Source organism: Carcharhinus amblyrhynchos, chromosome 20 (genome assembly GCF_965287045.1).
Source record: "Carcharhinus amblyrhynchos chromosome 20, sCarAmb.v2.hapA, whole genome shotgun sequence".
Classification (NCBI taxonomy): domain Eukaryota; kingdom Metazoa; phylum Chordata; class Chondrichthyes; order Carcharhiniformes; family Carcharhinidae; genus Carcharhinus; species Carcharhinus amblyrhynchos.
In genome coordinates this window covers 44936149-44955681 of record NC_137343.1, presented here as the reverse complement: position 1 = coordinate 44955681, position 19533 = coordinate 44936149, and the positions used below count along the sequence as shown (strand labels likewise).

General features: G+C 40.5%; 1 protein-coding gene across 2 annotated transcripts in view; it reads left to right on the top strand.

Moving 5' to 3' along the window:
- Positions 1–19533, top strand: part of LOC145355970 (septin-2) — a 121627-nt gene that overhangs the window by 12950 nt on the left and 89144 nt on the right. For both annotated transcript variants that reach the window (XM_080208504.1, XM_080208505.1), the window contains exons 3-5: positions 2925–3024; positions 5905–5991; positions 7748–7871. In XM_080208504.1, coding sequence (XP_080064630.1) covers positions 2925–3024; positions 5905–5991; positions 7748–7871 — 311 coding nt within the window. The remainder of the gene's footprint in view (positions 1–2924; positions 3025–5904; positions 5992–7747; positions 7872–19533) is intronic.

Sequence of the window (19533 nt, the reverse complement as noted above, 5' to 3'; positions counted from 1 at the left end):
AAACCTAACTGATTGCAACACTGACTAAGCATTGGAATAGTCACCCAGGAAGCACTAAAGCACTTCATACACCTTCAAAATAATCACATTGAGAGTCTTCCTCAAAGTTTGTGATGGGACACATGAAAGTTTATATGATCAGTAGTATGTCAATTAGTATTTATTATTTCCATCACCTGACTGACTTCTTCATCTAACACTTGTTGAACAAATCCACATAGACAAATGTCCAAACACTGCTTTTGAATTGCCCGTTTGTGAAATTCCTCAGTCTTGACCTTGCCTATCACGCTGTAGAGGTAATGGTCCATAACTTCCTCATTCCCCAGCATTGCATTTAGGGGGCACCCCAGTGATGTGCTGGGGAACGCACCTAGGAAGTTCCCATTCAAGAGTTTGCCCAGCAATAATCCAGAAGCACTAATTCCCACAGGACAATTGCACTGGACTGGAAACCATCCGACAGAAGCGATTTAAGTTACTAACTTTGGATGATTCTGGCAGTTTTACCCCGATAGTCGCTCTGAAAGAGCCAGTAGGAAACAAAATGCGTTCTAACTCCAGAATAACTATTTAAACACCCAGACTCAGCCTTGCTCAGGCCCCCAGCACCTGCCCCATCCTTTTTTTAAAATAATCAATTAAACAATGAGGTGATTGATAGTTATGCTCAGCATGAAACCAGAGTGGCCAAGTCAGCTGGATATCCACAAATGTGGAGAAGAACTTTTCACGTGTAGTTCATCCTTTTGCTTGCAATATTGTTGTCAAAGAAGAGGAGAATAAAGTGTCATATCAACGATGGCAGTGTTTACATGGTTCTTTGTAACTTGTGAATTTAAAAACAACCATGTTTACATTGTTACTCAGTGGCTTGTGTGGAGGAATTCAGGTCATGGCCTGAACTGATAACTATCTGCTTGGGGTGAAGGGAGGGAGACTCATGCACTTTTAATACTCGATGGACCACATATTTTTATATATGTGCCACTTCTGTGTTTTCTTTCACGCCCTAGTTTTGATTTATTGCCCTGTTTGTAATCTAGCAAGTGATTATGTGGAGACTTGAATTTCAACCATAGTCCAGGCCCCGTATCTTTTTGGCACTGACATAATTCATGCCCTGGCTAAATTGTTGGATTTTCTGCCTCCGCATCTAGTTTTTGCTAGCAGTGAAATTTATAATCCTCATGGATGAGTTTGATTTGGAGAACTCTGTAAATCTATGCAGCAGGGTTGACGATTTAGATTATAATGCATCAATCTGTTATTTTTATAAACTTAGTAAAGTTTGTTTGATGGATGTCTGTTTTCTTTATGCTGGACATTGGCCATAGCTGTTGCTTAAGGCATCTCCTGTTCTATGAGGTGATCGTTATGGTGCTGACTGCTTGTTTTGCATTCTCACTAAGGAATGGGAGTGGTACAGCACTGACTAAAAATGGAATGATCTTGTTTTGGCCAAACAAAATTGCCTGAAGTATTCTGGCATTTTTCTCCCATGTTTTCCTTCAATGTCTCTAAGTATCGCTAACTCTAGAACGTTTGAACAAATGTAAAATCAAGATGTACAACGTCGTTGAACCTAACCCAAACCTTGTCAACCACAGGCTATATAGTACCTGCACGAAACTAAACATAATGTTCTTGCGTTGTCACATGATCCCATGTGGGCTTGGAACTTGTGCAAGGTCACAAAAAATATTGTGTTGGAATGGGATTTGGAAAATGTGACTCTGTTAAAAGCAAATTCTGAAAGGATGTATTTAAGACCCAGTGTGCTTTTGCAAAGCTTTGTTGAGGCTCACATGAGGAAGGTTTTAGTGTTTGCCGAATCATCATTTTCTGCCGTCTGATTTATTTCCTAAAATTCTCAATGATGAGAATCATGGCACGTACACATACAGAGAGGAAACCTTTTTTGTAGATAAATAAACCAGGAATCACTTTGTTAAAGGACTTGCAACGTTGCTTGTTCTACAGCTAAGCAGTTGGCAATTTACATTCGCTTTACCCCTGAAAATTAGATTCTCAAAGGAGTACAAACAATAGGCTCCAATTTTGACAGCAGAAATACAACACACTTCGAGATGAAAGAAAATGATCAAAGATGGTCACAGAATTGGACGTTAATTTGTATATATTACAATTGTTATTGTTGGTGGGGAGACTTCCTTTATTAATCGACAAAGGTTTGTGTGTGGATAATTAGAAAATAAACCATGTGAGTTAACTGGTTGGTCTGGATCTGTTACAAACTAAGTATAGAAGGAACCTGTAAGGATTCTATATAACGCTCACTGTTTCAAGACCAGGCCCAAACTGATATGTAACACCAGGTTCATGTTCTGGACCTAAACGTGCTAAGACTTAGTCTGATAGCAATGTTTAGTGTCTGCTATTGGAAATATTTTGACCAATTGTAGCTCAATCCAATATCAGCCTAAGCTGGAAGAATCAAGGACTGCAAAATAATTTTGCCTCCATATTAGACATTAGCTGATGAAATCAATATGCCTTATCTATTGGATGAAAAATATAATCAAGAGGAATGCCAGCAATGATGGACTGTTGCATTGTTCCATGTAGTCTGTTCAACGTGATGGAAGAAATATCTCCATTGGCTACTATGTAGTCAGGCTGGAATGGTGGGGTGTTGCAGTAGAAAGATGTTATGGATTGTAAATCAGTTGGGAATCTAGCGTTCTAAGTTGGGAAGCAGGAAGTGAATATGTTGGGTTGTTTCAGTATGCAGGGGAAATTTGTGGGTGTAAAGATGAAGAGAAAGGATTGGACTCTTAAGGGAGGGAAAGAACTGGAACTGGGGAAAGGAAACTTTTCTTGTGCTGCTACATATCTTCTGTAATTCTATTCCACCTTGTCTAAGTAATTGAACTGATTGAAACCCTTTTCTGTTTCTACAGTTTCCAGATGTTGCAGGGTATGTGGGATTTGCAAACCTTCCCAACCAGGTCCATCGGAAATCAGTGAAGAAAGGATTTGAATTCACACTGATGGTAGTTGGTAGGTTATGCCACTTGTTTAGGCTTTGAGTGAATGTACAGTGTTGTAAAGTCAGTTATCCAATTTAATTGCTGCAGCATATTGTTTGTGATACGAGTGTTAACACGGCACAGATTTGATATAATTTTGAAAGTGCAAAGCTAACACAATGGCCCAGAACTTTCATTCCCTGGAGGGCCGTACCCGGGAGATGCATGGCAGGATCCCCAGGAAATTTCCACGTAAGATTTACATAACAATTACCTGAGAAGTTTCAACTTCTGATGGGCAATTACCCTGCACTGAGAAACATCTAATATTTTGTTTACTCTGATTTAAATCAAAGACTTCCAGCTCTTTTAGCAGAAATGTTGGCAGGATTAAAACCACTTCCAATACCTAGGTAACTGCAGTACCAACACTCACACTGGATCCCATCCCCTTACCTTACACGTGCTATTTCCCTGGCCCCTCAAAGTGGCAGGAACCTTTAAATGTATCTACTTTATGACAATTTGTGCCATTAAAAAAAAAAATTACTTCGGTTCCCCCAATGTTGCTGCAGTGAAGAGTCCCAGGAACCCCTACACTGCACAGTCTCTTAGCAGGCCTGAGTTGGAAGGTCAGGTGAAAAATTTGCCACTCCCAACTAAGTAATTAAAAAGGAATGGAGTGTCAGTCCCACACTGCCACTCTACAGAAGTTGTGGCTCTACTTATCAGGTGTGAGGGAATGAGAGTGCCTATTGATTCTCAAACTGTTATTGGTGTTGTCATCCATTCTTGCAGCTGGAAACCAGATAGTGGCATTGCAGTGTCTTGAATGGGTGAAACCTGCAGTGCAGAAAGTGACCTTGCAATGAAGGGTTTAAAGATTAAAGCAATTTTAGTTGTGTGTAGCTAGAGTAAGATGTATAGAAACTGTTTTATGTGTGGATAAATTCTTTAAAAAAAGCGTTTTTATGCACTAAATTCTTTTTTACATTGCCAAGTTGACTGAATATAGAATTGTTGTAGATGTCATGTCGACATACTCGTCTGGAATGTGCAACAGCTAGTCTGTTGGCACTCTGTTATTACTGTGTTAGATCTGTTGCAACATCTGGCATCTGCATGTGCACAACTAAACGCTGAAATCAGATGTTACTGTCAGTGATATCCTGCTCTTTCACAACACCCACTGTTGTAATCATAGGAATCATTAATCATCGCCTTGTTGTGAACTTCGGCTACTTTCACACTTTTTTCTTTGTAAATCAATTATTCTTTACACCTTCATCTACTGTATTCACTGCTCCCTGTGCGGTCTCCTCTACCTTGCAGAGACTGAATGTAGACTGGGTGACTGCTTTACAGGACACCATTGCGTAGTCAGCAAGCATGAGCCAATCCCTCTGCTGTTTGTTATTTTAACTTAGCACCTTGCTCTCATGCCCACGTGTTATTCCTTGGCCTGTTGCAATGCTCCAGTGAAGCCCAACGCAATCTGTTCCTTTCTATTCATCTCAATTTTTTTCTTCTTGTTTTTGTAGAGTCAGAGGTTTACAGCATGGAAACAGGTCCTTCAGCACAATTTGTCCATGTTGCCCTTTTTTTTAAACCATTAAGCAAGTCCCAATTGTCCACATTTGGCCTATATGCCTCTATAGCTGTCACGATGCTTTTTAAAAGCCAAAATTGTACCCACTTCTGTTACTACTTCTGGCAGCTTGCTCCAGGCATCGCTCTTTGTGTGAAGAAATTTCCCCTCTGGAACTCTTGTATCTCTCCCCTCTCACCTCAAATCTATGTCTAGTTTTAGACTCCCCTACCTTTTGGGAAAAGAAGTCGACTAGCTTCTTTATCTATACCCCTCGTTATTTTATAAATCTCTTTAAGATCACCTGTAAGCCTTCTGCACTGCAGGGAAAAAAGTCCTGGTCTATTTCAGCCTCTTTTATAACTCAAACCATCAAGTCTCAGCAGCATCCTCATAAACCTTTCCTGCATTCTTTCAAGTTTAATAATATCCTTTCTATAATAGGGTGACCAAACTATACACAGTATTCCAAGTGTGGCCTTAGCAGTGCCTTTTACACCTTCAACAAGACATCCCAACTCCTGTATTCAATGTTCTAACCAATGAAACCAGAAATGCCAAATGCCTTCTTCACCACCCTGTCCACCTGTGACGCCACTTTCAAGGAGCTATCAATCTGTGACCCGAGATTTCCTTAGTCTATAACTCTCCCTAGCACCCTACCATTAACAGAGTAAGTCATGCACTGGTTCAAAATAGTAAAATGCATCACCTCGCTTTTATCTAAATTAAGTTCCATTTTGCCATTCATCAGCCCATTGGCCCAATTGATCAAGATCTCATTGCAATTGGAGATAATCTTCACTGTCCACTATGCCACCAATCTTGCTATCATCTGCACACTTACTAGCCATGCCTCCTAAATTCTCATCCAGATCATTAAAATAAATGAAACTGGACCCAGCATTGATCCCTGAGACACCTCACTGGTCACAGGCTTCCAATTTGAAGAACCGCCCTCTGTCTCCTGTCATAAAGTAAGAAATCTCACAACACCAGGTTTAAGTCCAACCAATTTATTTGATAGTAATCCCACAAGTTTTCGGAAAAAGGTGTTCCTTCGTCAGGTGTGTGGAAGGTTCTGATCAGAGAAATGCATATAAAGTCACACACGGTTTACAGAATACTGAATACATTCTGTCATAAAGCCAATTTTGGATCCAATTGGCTACCTCACCCTGGATTCTGAGAGATTTAACCTTAGGCAGCAATCTGACACGTATCTTTGTCAAAGTTTTCTTTATTCTTTTAGCTTGTGTATAATTTCTCTGTCCTGTATGTAATTGTTTTTGTGTGTTAATTTAGCCATGTCCTTTCTTTTAGGTGAGTCAGGTCTTGGGAAGTCAACATTGATCAACAGCCTGTTCCTGACTGATCTCTACCCTGAGCGCTATGTACCTGGGGCTGCAGGTGAGTCAATTATTGGAGAGTTTCATCAAACTATAACTCAGTAACATAGGTGAGGCATCACAAGAACAATATACAACAGAAATGGTTGGATTTAATCGCTGCTTTCTGAAGTTAGTTCGTCCAAGCTGGTGCAGCAGTTCAGATGCAGCAGATGGGCCTCTGAAATAGGGAGGGAGAAAATAGCTGGGGGTCTCTGCTCCTGATAGATATCGAGTGATCCATCCTGGAATGTGTTTGTTTATGGATGTATGATGAGGGTCACGTGACAGACCATAGCTGAAAATTTAGGCTTAAACAGGCTGAGTTACTTTTTGAATGACATTTCAGAGCTGGAGATGCTATTGAACCTGCACCCCAGAAAAAAAAGATAATTTCAGTGAGGGGAAAGGTGGAAGAATTTTGCTGTGGGGAAAGGTTTATAAAAACAGCTGTGGTGCATTTGGAGCTGCTGTTGTGGTTTCCCTAAAGTGTTTCAGCCTTGTTTGGATTTACAGGTCAAGGCTGATGAGCTGTCTATCATGCTGAAATCCTGCTGCTGAGTGCAACATGATAGCTATAGTACTGGTTATCAAAACTCCTCCATATGTTTGGAGTTAATATGATCATTTCAAAATCTCATTGTTTTTCTCAGATAATTTGATAATTTCCTGCAGCAGAGGCGTTGTGAGGTGGTGCCAAGTTAACTAAACATTTATGTTGGACCCTTTTGTAGTTTTTTTGAAAAAAAACCATCCTCCCTCCTCAAAGAACAAATCGTGAATAGATAATAAACAACCAATATGGATGGGAATAACATGATTCTCCAGAGAAATGCAATCTCCATGTGCTTGGATTGATATGAAGATTCTGACTCATGATTATGGCCCTGATGTGACCTGATTCTTTTCAGCATACCCTGACTGCAGACACTGTGGTCATGTGAACTTTCAAGTTGTAAAGTTGCACATCTGAGGAATATTGCACTGAAAGAATTTGTTTGCATTCACGAGTCCAGTAGTAATTTGTCTGTCACATGAGTCAAAATGGCACCTCTCGTTTTTCTCCATGTTTGAGTTAACCACAAGATTGATACTTTCAAGGGGAGAGACCATTACTTATCTTCACCCATTTCTTTCAGTCCACAAAGAACTATCTGACAGTCTGTCCCCAGTGGAATGATTTGAGGAGCTGGACACAATGCAGTCTGCACAACCATGCTTAAATTGGTGGGAGTTGGGGGGGGGAGGGGGGGGGGCAGAGAGACTTGTAATAGAATGTAAACAACCCCGGATCATGTGATACCAGCTTGTCTCAAGTAATTCTGGCTGTTAGCAAAAATGCAACAGAACCAAAAAGGTTACTGTCAATGGCTAAAAACCTTTGCCTCCAGAACTGAGTGTGTAAGAAAAGGCCAGAAGTATTTAAGAACTCATATAGCATCAATAATACAGCTTAGCTGCGAATAGTCACGGTGTTTGGATGATAAATGTAAAAACAAATTCAATTGAGTAAGAATTACAGGCGATTCAAATAAATGTAGATGATAGACACAGTATGTGTAAATGTAACTGTATATAACTTTTGAACCTCAAGCTATAAGGTATTTGTACATATTAAAATTATGGATCAAATTTCAAACAAAGGCTTTCATGATGTGGCTCTTAGAAACTACTGACTGCTTTGGAGGTTGTCAATGTATCGTTAGTTATTTTGAGTAAAGTTGGAAGGGGTTGTGTCTAAGCTGCTGAGTTTAGTATGTTAACTGTTATCTTCACAGAAAAGATCGAAAGGACAGTCCAAATTGAGGCCTCGACAGTGGAAATTGAGGAGAGAGGAGTCAAACTTCGTCTGACAGTTGTAGATACACCAGGATACGGTGATGCCATTAACAGTCAGGATTGGTAGGTTCCCAATGAGATAATGTAGAATTAATGAGCAATTTTCTTACTCTGCCTCAATTGTGAACACAGTTGTTAGGCAACTGAAGGTTCATAAATGTTCATTTTAACTTAACTGCCAGTATCAACTCCCGCACTATGTACTCGAATTGCATTATTGAGTTCTTATTGCATTATTGAGTTCTTATATATTATCAACATTGCAATAAACTTGACTACATTGTGAATAGATTATCTGAGGAGTAGTTGTATCTTAACCTGCTTTTTTGTTGTTTAACACCAAAATTAGATGAGATGCTGCAAAAGTTTGGATATTTAGAATCCTTGATTCATAGAAGTTTACAGTACAGAAGGCAGCCATTTAGCCCATTGTGTCTATGCTAGCTGATAAAGAGCAGTCCAGTCAAGTCTCATATTTGAGCTCTTGGTTTGTAGCCTTGTAAGTTACAAAATTTAAAGTGCATATCCAAATATGTTTTAAATGCAATGAGGGTCTCTGCCTCTATCTGTGCACACACTCACACTTGTCCCTTCCCTCCCACTTTTAGACAGTAAGTTCTAGACATCACCACCCTCTGGATAAATGCAGTCCTCTTCGAATCTCCTCTAATTTTATAAATTACTTTAAATCTATGATTACTTGGTATATACTTTTCTGCTAAAGTAAATAGGTCCTTCATACCCATTCATTTTGCTCCTTCACAACTTTATGCACCTCGTAAAATCTTTCTTCAGCCTCCTCTGCTTGAAAGAAAATAACAGTAAGCCCCAGTCCAACGCCAGCATCTCCACGTCATGAAAGAAAATAACCCAATCTAGTCATCTTACCTCTGTGAAAATTCTCCATTCCTGGCAACATCCTTGTAAATCTCTGAGCCTTCTCTAGTGCAATCACATCCCTCTATGGGTGAGCACAATTGTATGCAGTACACGAGGTCTGGCCTAACTAGTGTTCTCTACATACCCAGTACAACCTCTGCTCTTAGATTCTATGCCTTGGCTGTTAAAGAAATATATCCCATGTGGAATTTAATGGTTTGATTGCCTCGAAACTGTAAAATCTTGCCTGAAGTCAACGGACCTTTCCATGATCTGCCCCTCGCCCGCTCTTACTTGTGGGCTGGTAAAATTCCGGCCATCATGTTTCCACCTTAACTACCTGCCGGATTTGTGGCCCTGCACTCCAAGGTTCCTTTGTTCCTCTGCATAGCTCACTATCCTGTCAATTGTTTTATATTATCTTGCCATGTTTTATTTTCCCCAAGTGCATTGCTTTACATTTCTTCAGATTGATTTCCATATGCCACTTTTCTGCCCACCTGAGCAGTCCATTGATATCTTCCTGCAGTCTACCAATCACACATCCAAATTTTGTATAATCTGCAAACCTTCTTAATCTTACTCCCTATGTAATCTAAGGGACTTAGTATTGAGCTCTGCAGATCCCCACTGTGACAGCCTTGTAGTGACAGGCATACCTGGTAAGCATAGCCTTTTGTTTCCTGCCACTGAGCTTATTTTGGATTCAATTATTTACATGCCACTGGATCCCATTTTTACTTTTCTGGTCAGTTTGTTATTTGGCATCTTATCCAAAGCATGGCTAAAATCTGTGTAAGTTCCATTAAATGTGCTATGCTCATTGACCTTCCATGTTGCTCCTTCAAAAAATTAAGTTGAGTTGGTCAGGCTTGACGTCCCTTAACAAATGCATGCTGATTAGCGTTCTAAACGCCAATAATTACTGCTTCTCAGAATTATTTTCCATTAATTTGCTCGCCACTAAGATTAGGTTGGCTGGCTTGTAGATTTTTGTCTATCCACCCTTCTTAAATAACCATGCAAAACAGTCCTCTGGCACCACACTTGTAACCAGAGGATTGCAAAATGATGAATCAAGCCATTTCTTCCCTTTCATTAATGTCAGATATATCTCATCTGTGCCTATTGATTCATCTAGCTACAAAGATACCAACTGTTAATATTTCTTCTCTTCCTATGTTTACCTGACTCAATATTTCACATTTTGCTTCTTCAACTATAGTGCTTGCATCTTTCATTAATTCAGAAGCAAAATATTCATTTCAAACCATGCTCATGTTTGCTTCCACACAGACCCTCTTTTTGACCTCCAATTGGCAGAGTTCTTTCCTTAGTTTTAATCATGCTCTTAGTATATTTATAAAATATTGTTCAATAGTTCTTGGCTTTACTTGCTAATTTTTTTTTCCAAGCCTTCTGTGCTTTCCTGATTTTCAGCTCTGCAGTTTCTACATTTTGCGTTCTGCACGATTGAACTCTCTTTATCTAATATGAGCTTATGTTTTTTGCCTTGTCCTACCATGTATACTCCTTGAAACCTAGAGGCCTCTAAATTTGAAGCCCAGTCCTTTTTCTATGCGAGCTCTGGACCCTCTTTTATTTTTGAATGCCTCCCACTGCTCTGATATTGATTTACTTAAGCTAGCTGTTTCCAGTCCATACTTGTATATCACATATGGCCTAATGCCACTGTCCTTTCCCCAGTGGAAAAAAAGCTCTTTATTGTTTTTCATAATTAATTAAATCCAACTGAATTATAACCACTGCCACCAAAATACTTTCTCACTGATTCTCAGCTTCATAATGCAAAGTCTAGATCTGCCACATTCCTTGGTGAACTCTATCTCAGTTAAAATTAGGATTGCTGAAATCCCATCACATTACTGTCATATTATTTTTGCATATCTCAGAAATTTGGGTGTTGATGGGGCAGTTGTTTCTTAGAAAATGATCCAAGGAGCGTGTGTTCTAATTGCTTTTGATTGGTGCATTTGAACCTCAAGTGTCATGTCTGTCATTGTTCATTGTTTCTGAACTACTTAACTTTAGTGTATTGACTGGTAACTACATGGTTGCTAAGGAAATCATAAGACCATAACAAAGTTAAGGGTAAAAAGGCCATTTCAAAGTTTCCTTGTGCTAACTTTGTTTTCTTTTGCAATTCATGTGTGCTGCCCATTCTTTCTTCTGAGAAGCAAACCACATGTTACTACTGTTGTTTTACTTGCTATTTTTCTGCCCTGTTGCATCATTAGTCTGAAAATTATTTTGCAAAACCTTTACTGCATCATCTTCCTTGAAGAAATTCTGAAATTAATAGAATAGAAAAGTAACTTTGTTTCCTGCTGCATGTGAAAACCTGGTTGCAAATTTAAGAGGTACGGAAAGAGACACAATTAGAGGATTTGAATCAAACCTCAGTTTTGTGGGAAGAGGTTCATTTGAATGGAAAATTTTATGGACAGACATTAAGGAATAATATGACTTGGGCATAATATAATTAAGCATAAATATTATACAACCAAAACTATTTTAAAACTTGTGCTATGTATTTGTTGAGTACTGTCTGATTTTTATTGCGCTAGTCCATATTTTATCCAGTTCTATCTCATACTGTGCATTCTCATTAGTTTATTGAATTAGTCTTTCCTGTGAGACTTTGTCTTTTGCATTCTGGGGCCACCAATAAACCATATTCTTGGAAGTTTATACTGCGCTCCCCATCTAAGCTCATGCTTGTTATTAAAATCATGGATTCTATTCGGCTTAACAAGTCTAAAGTGACTCTCCGACAGAGTATCTTACCCTGGCTCACCCCTGCCCTATCCCTGCCACCCACATATATTTACCCTGCTAATTCCCCCTAACCTATACATCCTTTGGACACCAAGGGGCAATTTAGCATGGCCAATCCACCTAACCTGTTCATCCTTGGACTGTGGGAGGAAACTGGAACATCTAGAAGAAACCCACATATTCACGGGGTGAACATGCAAACCCCACACAGTTATTCAAAGCCAGAATTGAACCTGGGTCCATGGTGCTGAGAGGCAACAGTGCTAACCACACAGCTACTGTGCCAACCCTACTTAAATACTTATTAAGCTATTAATTACAATGCTACTCCCTTTACTTTTTCATTGGCGTAGAAGTTCTGGGAAATACATTTCTATTGTAATGATACTTCTGTTAATGCAGCATAAAAGTTCCAGGAAATGATTTGTGTATGTGAGTTTTGCCTCATTTAGACATACCATGTGTTTCAGGACTTTTACTCCGTTTGCCATTTCTCTCACTGTAACTATGAACAGTAAGTCATCATAGCACCATTCACTATATTAGTTAAGAGTAATTGCAGATTTCTTGGATTGATGGCTGTTTTCTTGACCCAACCACCTAGCCTGATGTTTGCAGGCATTATCTCTGAAACCCCAACTATCAACATATTGGAGTTACCATCAATGAGAAACTGAACTGGAACAGCCATATAAATGCTGTGACCACAGGAACAGGTCAAAGACTGAATTATGAGTATAAAGTCTCCCACCAGGCTAAAATCCAACAACTTTATTTTGGTTGGCAAAAATAATAGTAGGAGGGATTACTATTTAAAGGGCGAAAAGCTGCAGCATGCTACGGTGCAGAGGGACCTGGGGGTCCTTGTGCATGAGTCGCAAAAACCCAGTCTGCAGGTGCAGCAGGTGATCAAGAAGGGGAATGGAATGCTGGCCTTTATAGTGAGGGGGATAGAATATAAAAGCAGGGAGATCTTGCTGCAACTGTACAGGGCACTGGTGAGGCCGCAGCTGGAGTACTGTGTGCAGTTTTGGTTGCCGCACTTGCGCGAGGATATTTTGGAGGGAGTGCAGAGGAGGTTCACTAGGCTGATACTGGAGATGAGGGGGTTGGACAATGAAGAGAGACTAAATAGACTGGGTCTGTACTCGTTGGAGTTTAGAAGGATGAGGGGGTATCTTATAGAGACACGTATAAGATAATGAAAGGGATGGATAGGGTAGAAGTAGAGAGATTCTTCCCGCTTAGAAAAGATAGCAGGACTAGAGGGCACAGCCTCAAGATAAGGGGTGGGGGGGGGAGCAGTTTAGATCGGAGTTGAGGAACTTCTTCACTAAAAGGGTGGTGAATCTCTGGAATTCTCTGCCCGTTGAAGTGGTGGAGGCTACCTTGCTAAGTATATTTAAGACATGGGTAGATAGGTTTTTGACAGACAAGGGAAATTAAGGGTTATTGGAAGAAAGCGGGAAAGTGGAACTGATCTACTTCAGATCAGCCATGATCTTATTGAATGGCAGGGCAGGCTCGAAGGGCTAGATGGCCTACTCCTGCTCCTATTTCTTATGTTCTTATTTGGAATCTCGAGCTTTTGGAGTGCTACTCCTTCATCAGGTGTGTCTTGGAGATCCTCTCCACCTTGAGCCGGCAGTTTGTGGTGTCGATGGTGATTATCGCCTGCTGAAGGAGCAGCATTCCAAAACCTTGTGATTTCAAATAAACCTGTTGGACTTTAACCTGATTGTAAGATTTCTTACTGTGTCCACCCCAGTTCAACGTTGGCATATCAAAATCATGAAAGTTATGAGACAAGTGACTCATCCTCTAACTCCCCAAAACCTGTCTATCATCTGCAAGGCACTAGTCAATAGTATGATGGAATGCTCCCCACTTGTCAGGATGAGTGCAGCTCCAACAACACTCAAGAAGCTCAGTGTCATCCAGGACAAAGCAGCCCGCTTGTTCAGCTCTCCATCCACCAATTTAAACATGGACTTCCTCTGCTACTAGCACACAATTGCAGCAGTATGGATGCAGTAACTCATTAAGATTCCTTCACAGCATCTTCCAGCCCATGATCTCTACAATCTAGAAGGATAAGGGCAGTTTTCAAGTTCCATTCCAAGACGCATGCTGTTCTGGTTTGGAATGATGTATCAGTTTCTTCATTGATGCAGGGTCAAAATCCTCAAACTTAGCACTCTGAGTGTACCTGGACCTATTCAAGAGAGTGGTGTATCACTTTTTTTTCAGGGAGAATTGGAGATGGGCAACAAATGCTGGCCTTGTGAGCAATACCCACATCCCATGAAAATATTTTGAAAATTGTAAAGATGGGAAATGGCTTGATTGAATCATAAGTGCTATCATGAATTGGTTGGACCAAATAGCCTGTTTCTGAGTTATCCTGTGTAATCTTTTGCAATCTTACCACAACTACAAAGCAAACAGAATTCTGGAATATATAGTTGGAGCAGTAGAAGAGGTGTTGCTGGAACTTTGCCATGTATTATCTGACCCACACGTAGAATAGTGTTCTGTCCCATACTGCAAAAATTGTAAATTCTAAGTCAGCTTTTAGAGATTACATGGGTTCAATAGCAGAACATCTGCAGAAACACTTAATTAGTTGGCAACAGAGTAATGCATGTGGGGTCTATGCACGTGCAGAATAAGAAATGCTGATTATGAATTATAGCCTTGTTTACATTCTTGGGTGGTTTAGGACTAGAGTGCAATGTTTGTTTGATGCAGTGACTGGGATTCAGCGAAATATGTTGGGTGTATAAAAAGTTCAATTAAACTGAATGGCAGCCTATAGTAGAATTGTGGATTTTGTCCTTCAAAATGTGTGTTGCCTCTGGAGAGTATTGTTACATGAAATTGTCGCTAGATTCAAATTGTCACTGTCTGTGTGGAGTTTGCACATTCTCCTCGTGTCTGTGTGGGTTTCCTCTGGGTGCTCCAGTTTCCTTTCACAGTCCAAAAATTTGCGGGTTAGGTTGATTGGCCATGCTAAAATAGCCCCTTAATATCCTGAGATGCGCAAGTTAGAGGGATTAGTAGGTAAATGTGTGGAAATATGGGGATAGGACCTGGGTGGGATTGTGGTCGATGCAGACTCGATGGGCCAAATGGCCTCTTTCTGCACTGGAGGGTTTCTATGATTTCTATGAAATTGGTGATTACAAAACCACTATTTATTTAGATACAATGACAGCAATTTCAGGTTAGGAGTTAAAAGTTTATATATATATTGGCTGAAGAACACAATTCTTTTTCCCTGTCGTGTGTTGGTGCTTAACCTGCTGGCAAAACTGAGAGTAACATTGACACTTCAGTCAATGCTTGATTCAGTTTGGCACTGCTCTATCAGAAGCCTAGATTCAAATTTTGTTTCAGGTTATACTGAAGCACTTTATGGCATTCCGACCGTGGGTTTTTTGATACAATTCTGGGTGTGGTATTGGTGTGTGATGTTTGGGTCCCTGCTATGGATGATGCTGGTTGAGATACTAGTTTTTTTGTTTGTGGAAATCCTTTGAATGAGAGCAAACTTAAATACATTCCTGTTGGGATTACGCCACAATAAATTTCATCTCACAAGTGATTAAATTCATATCCGCCCACTGCTTCTGAAGGCGTAAATTAAATCCAGATGAACCTTCTGTTGGAACTGGGACTTCACACAGCGTGTCACCCTTGAGACAACTGGTGTTACAGGACAATTTACCCATAATATTTTGGAATGGTTTCATTTATTAGAGGGATAGGGGAGTAGTTACCAGGACCCCACTCAGATCCACATACTGAGGGCAGTGATAGGTTTGATTTCAAGGCTAATTTGCCAGTCACTGGGCACAGAACTGCAGGAAGGGTCAGAGGGCAAGTCTTTGGCTTCCTGTCTAGCTGGGACGTGAGAACAGTCTGCAAAATCCTGGCAAGGAAGGAATCACGGAGAGATGATTTTCAGAGTTTGAAGCCAGCCAATTTTGCAAATACTGACGACTTGAGAAATAAGTATTGGATTGAATTTCACTGTAAGCTGTTTTCTGTTCATTCATTCCATGTAAAATAAAGCAGCTTTTTGATTCACAATTAGCTTCAACTCACTAGAGCACTTAGTTAGGGCAAGTGAAGTTAAAAGCATGCATGCGTGTGTGATATTCATTGCACACTGTAACAAGCTTCATTGTTATCATCCCATGTCATGCTAAAGGGTACATTGAGATATTGGTCAGCGCATTGTAAAGAACATTAGGATTGTTTACAGGAGATAACACAGGCTATGAGAATATCTCGTGCTGATCCAAAGTTTGTAATATATACCCACAGATGAGTTCTTGTTCAGCACCAGATAAAGAATGATGCCAGTTCCAAATAATGTTGTGAACCCTTCTCCCTCTGTCCCTGTTTGGCATTTCATATGCATGATCTCTGCCACATTTAATCTTTTCACTACAGCTCTCTGTTGCCAATTGGTATGTTTTCTGTAGGAGGATTAATTTCCTGACGTCCAACATTTTCTTCCCCAGATTAACATTAAAAATAGAGAAGAAAAATCCAGGGGGTTAATATGTTCTGCTTTGTATTCCTCTCGGCATTATAAAAAATGTTTTTTTAGGTAAGGTTTAAAATTTGCTGTCCCAGCGGAGCACAGCATGTCAGCTCTCAGTCCAAGGCAGCTGTAGTGACATTTCTTCCCCCGTTTTCAGGGGAGTTTGATTTTTGACCATTGAGAGAGTCAATCTAAAGCTGCCTGTGCTGGAATTCTCCTGGCAGTGAATGTACAGCAGAACACAGCTAATAACGTGTTTTGGGATTGGGTGTGTCTGAATTGGCTGTCAGAACATGATAAAATGTGAACTCACTCTACACAGAAATGATCAAAGCTGTTTCAGGATGCAGGTGGCTCCTTCCCCATTGGTGTTTTTAGTGGCAGTGCTCCAGTGGAACTCAAAGTGGTGGCTCAGCAAATTTTGTTTTTATTTTAAAACACATTGTCTTCTCTTGCTCCATCCTTTTCTGTGCCTTGTTGAGATTTGGCTCCACGGATGCTGGAGACCCTCCAGCACCTTGCTCAAGTGACCACATATGAACTTCTGGAATAAAATATGGACAGACTGACTGAATGTGGAGGGCATGGCAGTTGAATCTGCACAGATTGTTATGTGACATGTAGACATGTGCATGATGTTTAGTAACCTATCTCAAGGATGGGTTATTAAACAGCAGGAATCTTTGTCTTTTTTTTTGTTTTCTTTCCTAGTCTAGGGGTATTGAACCCAATTGTACCCTGCTGAGATCATCTAAACTTACACCATCACATTTCGGAATGTCCTGATCATTTTCCCATAGATTTTGAACATATGATAATTCTTTTTACCTACTGGTGTGGGAAATGCAGTGTGTTCATTATGTTGCATATTAATTAGGTGAATTTACTCATAACCATCGTTTTTTATGATCGTCTGATGTGAAGACTTGCATCTTGGCGTATGTTTCTATTCCTGAGTTTACAAGGTTAAGAGGTGATCTGTTTGAGATGTTTAGGTGTGTATGGAGATGTAGTAAAGTCAAAGGTGAATTATTGTGGTTTCAGCAATGAATGATTGATTAGTAATACAAAATATATATACAAGATAAGGGTCTGTCAGAACTAATATACAAGTCAACCCTCTTCTCCTCCTGGGCTCCAACTGAGGATCCTCCCTGTCCCAGGATGCACACCCTTGCTCCCAATTGGTTTGGCTTCTCACACCGTCTCTCTATTAAGTCAGGCCCAATTGTGTGGCCCTCAAATGATCACCCCTTTAAAGATGCCATACTATGGTGGGGCAGGCTCTAGGGGCTAGATGGCCTACTCCTGCTCCTATTTCTTATGTTTCTTACGTTCTTATCTCGCACATTTCCACTCCTACACACACACCCCCAACTCTTGAGTCCACCTATGAATTAACAGAAAGGAACATCATTATACATAGACATACATCATACAATAACACATCAAGGATACCCAAGAGGAAAAGTTCATTCACAAATCGAATCAGTCAAGACATCTCTGGACTCTGGAAGAATGTCTGAACACATTACTGGGTCCTACAGTGAGTATGGAATCCAGGCAGACAGATGCAGAAGACAAATTCATCAATCCGGGGTCAACACCCTCCTCTGCAGCTTCTACCTCCTTGGCTTCAGGGACCACAAGTTGCCTCACTGCACATTAACCACAGGAACCCCTGTATCAGTAACTGGCATGCTCAAGTCCACACAGGACACACTTGTTGGTCCCATGGATCAGGCCCATTTTTCTTCCTCAAATGATCCACATTATATCTTTTTACGCAGAGACCTTGTACTTCTACAATGTATGAGGCTGGTCTTGCTCTTTCAGCATTTTGCCTGCCACACATGTCAGTCCTCCGCCAGCACTGCTGGCCATAACTAAATCATCCTGAAAGCCTCTGCCCCTTTTTCTTGTGGTTTTCTTTCCTGGAAGTTTGCTTAGCCTCCACCCTCCCTGCCAAATCTGGAAATACGAAATCAAAACTAGTTCTTGGTGTCATTCCATTAATAATTAATGTGGTAGCATTCGGCACGGTATTGTATGACAATACAATGCTCCCACTCCATATGGTGGTGCATCACAAGTAACTACCAATGGTTTGGTTGGATCAGAATGTACAAGCAGCTTTGAAAACTGAGGCTTGCTTTACTTTTGCAAATGCCTCTCTCTGTGCCTCTGCCATTTCCATTGCTCTTTCTTAAAAATTGATGAGGTGGGGCTAGAATTGTAGATATGTTTCTTACAGCTTTGCTGTAAGAATTCACCATTCCTAGGAATGGTTTTAACTCCAAACAGTGTTTGGCTGTGATACTTCCTTTATGGCTTTTATCCTCTAAAGGATGCAGGTGTTTTGTGTCTAACCTGAAACCCAGGTATATTACTTCATTCAGCTGAAGAATGCATTTCTCCCATTTTAAATGGTCTTTTTAAAATCTTTTTGGATCTTGTCTAACTTTGCTCTGTGCTCCCCAGGGATGCTTCAGTGATTAGAACATCATCCAGGTATATCACTAATTTAGGAATGTTCTCCAATAAACTTTTCATCAAACACTGGAAAACAGCACAGCTGATGAGACTCTGAAGGGTCAGTATGAGTACTGGTATAGCCCTTTGAGTGTTGATAGTGACTAACCACTGAGAATCTTCATCCAACTCCAGCTGCTGGTAGGAGTGTATTGAAAATCCCCGGTTAATTTTGCATAGAGGTCCTTGGTTCTTAGAATGGAGTATCTCTCCATCTGAGCTCCTTGGACTACAGTCAATTTATAACCCCTGATCTGGCTTAAAAACGGGGACTGTGACCACAGCCCATTCAGTAAACTTTACAGTTTTTATGACACCTAGGTCTTCCAATCTTCTGAGTTCTGCTTTTTACTTTTATGATGGAGTGCATAAGGCACTAGGTGGGCTTAAAACAATTTGGCATTGCCTCGAGGTTAATCAACTTTTGAAAGTTATTTATTAGTCACAAGTAGCCTTACATTAATACTGCAATGAAGTTACTGTGAAAATGCTCTAGTCGCCACACTCTTGCGCCAGTTCAGTACACTGAGGGAGAATTTAGCATAGCCAATTCACCTAATCTGAACATCTTTGGACTGTCAGAGGAAACCGGAGCACCTGAAGGAAACCCATGCAGATACGGGAGAATGCAAACTCCACACAGACAGTGACGCAAGCTGGGAATCGAACCCGGGTCCCTGGCGCTGAGAGGCAGCAATGTGTGTCACTGTGCCACTTTAGCCTCTATTTGTACCAGTTCCATCCAGAAAACCTCAGTATCTGCACAGTAGCTTTTGAAAGCCTCCATCCCGAATACTTCATCTCCAGATGATCTAATTTTGTCTGTTCCAACCAGTCTCGACCAATAAGACATGGTCTGTGACTATCAATCAATAGAACATATAATTGGATTGTTTCTGTAGGGCATTGTTACTGTAACTGACTTTACTGTCTTCATCGCCTCTCCTGTATGTGTAGACA